At 33.8% G+C, this 7,743-nt stretch overlaps 2 protein-coding genes across 2 annotated transcripts; one reads left to right on the top strand and one right to left on the bottom strand.

The window, feature by feature from the left end:
* Positions 1-491: 491 nt before the first annotated feature.
* LOC114170495 (protein RALF-like 34) lies at positions 492-1,353 on the bottom strand. Its single transcript, XM_028055989.1, has one exon. The coding sequence runs from the start codon at positions 1,226-1,228 to the stop codon at positions 839-841; it is 390 nt and encodes a 129-aa protein (XP_027911790.1). The 5' UTR covers positions 1,229-1,353; the 3' UTR covers positions 492-838.
* Positions 1,354-6,179: 4,826 nt separating this feature from the next.
* LOC114174276 (transcription factor HEC2) lies at positions 6,180-7,277 on the top strand. The gene has a single exon (XM_028059090.1). It carries the CDS (start codon positions 6,389-6,391, stop codon positions 7,121-7,123), a length of 735 nt encoding a protein of 244 aa, XP_027914891.1. The 5' UTR covers positions 6,180-6,388; the 3' UTR covers positions 7,124-7,277.
* Positions 7,278-7,743: the final 466 nt, after the last annotated feature.

Genomic DNA, 7,743 nt, shown 5'->3' with positions numbered 1-7,743 from the left:
AGCTGTTGCCAAAGAATTTAAATTTCTTGGTCCCTTAACTGCAATTCTAGAAAAGTGACCAACTGTACCAGATTGCTATTGGATAGACTTCAATCATCCTCTTCATTACACTTTCTTTATCCACACTACACTACTGTTGTTATCCACTATCCAATGAATTATTGCAAGACAAAAAACAATAATGTGTTTTCTTTTAATATATTTATTTTTCCAGACTCGAATACAAAAAAATATATATGTAATTGAATATTAATTATAAAATTATAAATATCAATTAAGTTTAATAAATGGTAGAGTTGGTACGTGTCATTAGGATTAAATTACAATATCAAACTTTGGGATCATTTCTAAAACTGTTTTAAAACAGTTAACTTTCTAGTGCCTGAATAATGTTTATTAAAAGCAATGAATTAAAAGAAATCAAAATACAACAAATTTCTAAAATTAAATTAAACAAAAGCAACAAGGAGAAAGGGAAACAGGATACAGAATTGGCAACGCAATGGAGTTTGATTAACGATGGGATAAATAAAAAAGATAGAAATAAAAGGAAAACACAATTGGGGATCCACCACGTGTAGAGTAGCAATATTCTCATTACTTTAGGGTTTATACAAACGAATAAATAGAAAGAAGCAATAAAAAGAGCATGCAATGCAAGCAGATCCTTTAGCGCGACGCAACGAGATGATGCAAAACCCCAAAATCCCAACCGTTACTCAAACACGACAACAAATGACTTGCTTACACAACTAACCAAGCTTACTAGACTAAACAAAGAGCATCCTAAAGAGCGGTTTTTATTTGCGATCTGAGGCGCGTGTGATGAGATCCGAAGTCATCTCCGGCAGCGCGTGATGACAGAGCAGCCTCTGGAGTAGGGATGGACGGGTCCACGCGCCTTGTAGCAGTTGTGAGTGTAGTAAGATCTTCCAGAACGAGGAGGACACGGGATTCTGTTAGCAGAAAGAGCACCGTAGGAGATGTAGTACTTCATTCGACGCCAGAATAATGATCTCCGGCTAAAACCACTCTCGACATCTTCTTCCTCGTCTTCGTCAAGATCATCGTAGAGTGACATTGTGGTCGGCCAGTCCAAGGCGTCGGACATGAGGTTGAGGCCAGTGTCGTCGATCTGCGCGTGGACGGCACCGTGGTGGGTGAAGAGAAAGCATAGGAAGAGAGCGAGGGAGAATGAGAGGGTGAGAAGAGGAAGAGAAGAAGCCATGGGAAGAGAGAAGAGAGAAGGGAGAGTGAAGTGTGGAGAGTGAAGAAAGAGTTATAATTTGGTGTTAGAGAGGGGACAGAAGACACAGAGTCACATGGTGTAAGCGCCAAAGCTGGTACCTTACTGGTTTACAGCTGTTCCTCATCAATGCCTCAATTTACGCGTGTCCCTCCTCTATTATCGTGCGCCCCCACCTCGTTTTGCTTCGATGCGATGCGTTAGATTCCATCTGACGGTGGGGAACGTGTTGATGAGCTTTTAATCAAAAGCACGCTAGAATATGTGTCTTGTCGTGTCGTGTTACACTGTGCAACGGTACGTAGTAAAGGCGATGCGGTGGTGCCGACGAACGGTGATTTTGAATTAAATGTGGATCACCTGCTCCATTGTTCTTAACTAAATCTGGGTAGCTCAATCACCTGCAATGCCTAACCTAAAAAAACTACGACGGTGCATCATAACTCCTACTAAATTATAGTCACACTCGTCAAAAACAAACAAATTTAATTATAAATATTAAAGCAAAAAGAATTTAAATTTAGCAATTTCACACTTCAGTCCAATTTCTTCCTCTTTTTAAATTTCTTGATCATTAATAAAATGTATTTTTTTCTCTGTTATTGCAATAATAACAAATAGTTAAAAACAATATTAATAAAAAAAATATTCTTTTCAACAAAAGACTTATATTTCTCTCACCTTTTACCTTTGTTATTTTCTTTACACTCCCCCTATTTCTTGTTTCTTACTAAACAGAATATGTGAGAAAATATTTGTTTCAGAAACACAAAAATACATTTTTGGGTTGAGACATTACTCCTTATGAAAAAGTGGATCATGGATTGAAAATACAAAAATGGACAATTCTAAATATAAGGAAAAGAGGACTGTTAAAATTAGTGTTTTGCCAATTTGCATACACAAACACTTCATTCCTGAAGCCCAAATAGCAACCCTTTAATTGTTGAAAGAAGGCCCATAGTAGTTGTTTTTGTTGAAAGCACTATTCATGGAAAATATTTAATTGTACTTAGAAAAGCCCAACCTATAAGTACCAACTATTCAAGCACGCACGTTCAACATGAAACAAATTGGGGGTCCTGAAACTACAATAGTCAAAATAAAACATGGAATCCATGTTTTTGTGATACAAAAATCCTTGTCAGAATCATGAACTTTTCTTCTGTTCATATTTTGCCTCACAAGCTTATACGATTTTAAAATACACATGTTTGCTTAAAAAATAAGATAATATCTCAAAATGAATCTTAAATTCAATACAACAAGGAAACGGTATTTTTTTAATTAAGAGAAATATAAAATACTGAGAGTTTAATATTAATGTATCATTTTTTTCATTTTAAAAATATAAGACTATAAAATGTTTACCACAAGTCATAACCTATCCTTTCATTTTATTTGTGAAGATTTATTCTAAAAAATATAACAAATTTTATCCATAAACATCACACGTTGAAAAATAATTAATCATATAAAAATTAATAATAATTGTTAATAGATATCGAGGATCCACAATATCATAATATTATATCAACAAACAAATAATTAAATATTTTTATCTATTATTCATTAGAATATCCATCTAAAACATTCATATTTAGTATTCTGAGAGTTACAATATTTTTTGCCACGTGTACTCGTCTTTCATTAGTCGAGGTTATCTGTGTATAGAATTGTTTAGGGTTTAGAAATAAACAGATTCTTCCAATGCATATAAGCAAAATGTTCTGGTTATTTGGAAATCTTAGAAAGGGTAAACTTTTTCTGAAATAAAAACCTGTTCTAACTCTACAACCAAATGATGAACCAAATGATGAACGTGATTAGGAATTTAAGTGTGAATCTAAGTTTCACGTTACTATAAATGAGAAAGTAAAGTACTATATTAAGGATAAATATTCATAAACTCATTGTTTTAAAGTTTTGGATTGAGAGTAGTGTCAATGACTTATGTGATTGAGCTCATGTCTCATTGAATTGTATCTCTTAGTGAAACTCCCTCTATAAACCTACCACGTGACATAGTTAGACATCATTAAAAAATCCATGCAAATATGATAAAAAGGACCACATTTTTCCGTGGAATTTAGTTATATACATCTTATCTTCTTATCTGTTATTTATTTATTTTTTATATTTTTATACGTAACATGCTGCTACAATCTGATAAATTTTAGCAGGTTCTCTTTTTTGAGTTTCCAAAATTTCCTTTCCCAGCAATATACGTCTCCCACTATGAAATGGGTCCCTGAAACACAAGCTGAGATTATTGTTTTTTCTACACAGTATCATTTGATACGCGAATCTTATGAAAGCTAGGTCTTATGGCTTTAGTAACACTGTTTGGGTTGCATCATACTATATTACAATATGATATTTAATAATAATAAATAAATAAATCAAACATATTGTAATGTGATGGAACAATTTTGCATGACTTAAATAATTTTAGATTGAAAATTATTATTCAATGTTGTATGATTTAGACAATTTTAGATTGAAAACTATTTGACCTTATGGTATAGTCTACTAATTCAATTGAAAACTCGTAGTTCAAAAACTATTATCCAACCTTGTAATGTAGCCAAACATATTGGTTTGACTTAAGTAAATTTTATTTGGAACTCTTAGCCAATTTGGATTGGTCAAAACATTTTATTTGACCTTTTATTGTATGGGATTTTTAGCCAATATAAACAAGTCCAAAGCTTTTATCCAACATTAGAAGCCGAATTGTTTTGAAAATTCGTCTTGTTAAAAATAAATTCCTTCTTGGAATAAAAACTTAGTCAATGAAAATAAATATATCACCCCGTAATAAATAAATAAGAGCTTAATTCTAATAAGCTCCAAAACATTATGATTTTCATTGTCATAAGTGAAATGGAAACATTTATTTTTTATATAAAATTCTGTAACATAAAACCCAACTTAAATTGATTATTAAATAAAACATTTTTTTATCTTCAGACATGTATATTATATTCAATGTTTAATATTATTTTTTATACTATGAATTTAGAGATTTAGATATAAAACCCAATTAAAAATTGAAAACGAAAAGAGAGTTAAATTCTCATGAAGATTTGTATAATTTATCATAATAGTTATTGAAAGAAAGAAAAACCTTTAAACAATTAATTAGTTCAATCAATTAATTCAATTGAAAAACGTCATTCAACCAAAATTTTGAATCAAATCAAATATCATTCATTTTAATTTAGTTTATAATTATTGAACCAAAATTTAATCCTCGTATAATTCTTATATAATCTAAAATCTGAACACGGTTTAATGTTATTAAGTTCAAATTATATAATCTGAAATCTGAACACGGTTTAATGTTATTAAGTTCAAATATTAAATTGGAGAGAAGGGCACGAAGTCATGATATTAAAGTGTAATTATAACTCAACCTTATAAAATTAAATAATAAATTTATACTCACTTTTATATATATATATATATATATATATATATATATTATAAATTGATATTATTTTTGATCGAGGTAAGATTTAATATATCTTCAGATTTTATATTAAGAAATGAATTTTAAGCATAACTCAATCTTACAAAATTCGATTAGTTAAATAAAAATGTAATGTTTGTATTCACTTATACACTATAAATTTATTTTATCTTTAATCGATATAAGACTTCGTATTCAATTATTTCTGGTTCGGCTTGAATTACACTAATGAGACAATTTCCTCTCTTATTTTTGCCTTTCTCAAATTTTGTGGATTGAATTTAGTTCCACTCTTAAACTATCTTTATTGCTTCTTGCATTGAACAATTATCTTCCTCATCATGTCTATCTAAACTCGACTAAATTAACAATGTATGTGATCAAAGAAAAACTAGTACAAGTGTAAATCCAAAAAACAAAATTAGATATTTGAAGAGCTACATACTGAAGTCAGTCTGATGAGGTACCCTTTACATGATTTTATATTGTGCAGTTAATTCACGCATGTTTAGTCCAACATTAAACAGGTTAATGAATTTGCTGTGTAGCAGCATATTTTTACAATAAACACAAATTACCTGACATAAAAACAAATATCAACAAAAGTAAATATAGAACAGCACCTGCCACTGGGCAAGAACAGTTCATGTATTGGAAAACGACAGCTGAAATGGTTAAAGAGAAAAAGATAAACAGAGCATGCAATGCAACCTTTGAGTGAGTTGAGTGATGAAGTGGAGAAGCATCAAGCAGAGGAGTTACTACCCTTCTGAATCCACCTCGAAAGGCGTTCCCAAAGATAAATGAGTTGAGTTGAGTTCATAATTCCATCGTTTCTTTTTCCACTGTTTTTCCTTTTCTTTCCATTAACCCTATCTTTCCGCGAACCAATAAAGCATATCTCTCACTCTATATATACCTGGGACCACTATCCCCACGCTCTTATCTCCTTCATCAATTCGCCACTCTGAGATTAACCCTAAATTTTATCTCCCAATGTTCTTCTGACCACTGTCATGTGACAGTGGGGCTACCAATCCCTGCCTTTATTATCTCACTAACTGCTAAAATACAATTATATTAATATTCAACCCAAACAACACCAACCTACATTTCAGTAAAAAGGATGCATCCATGGCATATTTCAAGCACTGGTTCATGCACCTTCAACCATTATATCCTCCACCCCAACCCTACCGCAATGCCTGTGGTCCCTCACCCTCTCATCGTCAACCCTTGATCTTAAATGCCTCCACCTTTGACAATTCACAAAGATAAACATCAACGGCTCTCCAGAAATCAACCCTTATTCCTAAAGCCAGCCCCACACATCATGGGCGGTCTCCAATTAATAAAAATGTCAAGTCCATCATAGATTTTCTTCCCTTTCCATTCTTAGATCAATTTAAAAACACATTGCTCTCAACTTGCTATAAAAAGCCCTTCCATTACCTGCTGCATTGGTCGGTTACAGAGATAATAATCCTGCACCACTTTCTGCAATCTCTGCGCTCTTTTATATTATTCTCTATCTCTCTTCTGCAAAGTGCAAACCCTACTTCTTCCTCTCTCTTTCTCTCTCTCTCTCCCTTCCCATACTCTGCTCCCAACTTTTCTCCCTTCTCCCCTTTCTTCCATTCCTCCGTGTCTCTCGCAGTTTCAAACTCATGGACGTGGACATACTCAAAACCCCCACGAGTGATACCAGCATGGACATGATCATGATGATGCAAATGGAAAAGTTCCCTGAGTTATGTGAACCTTTTTATAACAACACCACCACCACTCCTCTCTACCCGGAAAACGAGTTCTTAACCTCCACCACCAACACCACACTACCTGTCTTCTCCAACGTTAACCAAAACGTCATAACCCCACCACCCACTCTGATCAATCCACCGCCTCCACCTTCCTCTAATTTCGTTATCCAACCACCCATGACACCTCCTCTTGAACCCAACCCGGAGAAGAAGAATTCCGTGGCGGCCATGAGGGAGATGATTTTCCGCGTAGCGGTCATGCAACCTATTCATATAGACCCTGAATCTATCAAGCCCCCGAAGAGAAGGAACGTGAAGATTTCGAAGGATCCGCAGAGTGTGGCGGCGAGGCACAGAAGGGAAAGGATTAGCGAGCGAATAAGGATCCTCCAGAGATTAGTTCCTGGTGGGACCAAAATGGACACGGCTTCTATGTTGGATGAAGCCATACACTACGTAAAGTTCTTGAAGAAACAAGTGCAGACGCTGGAACAAGCCGGAGCAACCAGACCCTTGAGTGTTTTTGGCTTCCCTGGTACTGTGTCAAACGCCACCAATAACGTTAATTATGCTTCCTTCATGAAGAGTTGCCAACCGTGTCATATGCTGGGTTCTGCACCTTCTAAACACATGCTGAGTTGAGTTGAATTGAGTTTAGTTCAGAAGAAGTGTTTGCTTCATACATGCATGAAAAAGGAAAATCAATGAATTATATATGAGCTGTATATTGATCTTCATGATAGGTTTTTTTGTCATCGATGGTGCATGGTTATAAAGACAGTGTTCGCCAGTGTAATTGTCGTTGTTTTCAAGAATTTCTTTTTCTCTTTTCATACCTAAACGGGGAAAGCAATCAATAAAACTGATATGAATGAATATCATTTTCTTCATTGTTCATTTTTATGTTTTTATAATCAATCTCCTTAGTTAATTTCGTTTCTATCTAATAAGAATGAATGTCAGAAAAATGTTTGAATAATAACAAGCAAATCTTACGAATGATCTAGACTCTTGCGGCAATCACTGAGATATAAAATATAATATAATATAATATAAATATATAAAACAAAAGTTTGACCGATCTTGTTTTGGTCTTCTAAATGCCCAACTCTAATGGGCCATTTTCGGTTTTTTGGCCATCTATGTGTATCTTTATGAGGGGTCACATGCAATGGCATATATAGCGGTTTAGATTAACCGTGCTGATCCACGACACTTCAATACACGGCGCAACCAGCATGCATGCATGCATGCATAATTAT

This window comes from Vigna unguiculata, chromosome 2, assembly GCF_004118075.2.
Source record: "Vigna unguiculata cultivar IT97K-499-35 chromosome 2, ASM411807v1, whole genome shotgun sequence".
Lineage (NCBI taxonomy): Eukaryota > Viridiplantae > Streptophyta > Magnoliopsida > Fabales > Fabaceae > Vigna > Vigna unguiculata.
Note: the sequence above shows the minus strand (reverse complement) of the source record. Positions and strands in the feature narration are given on the sequence as shown.

What these genes read in the sequence shown, in the direction of transcription:
- LOC114170495 (XM_028055989.1), bottom strand. Translation starts at nt 1,228, where the DNA reads ATGGCTTCTTCTCTTCCTCTTCTCACCCTCTCATTCTCCCTCGCTCTC.
- LOC114174276 (XM_028059090.1), top strand. Translation starts at nt 6,389, where the DNA reads ATGGACGTGGACATACTCAAAACCCCCACGAGTGATACCAGCATGGAC.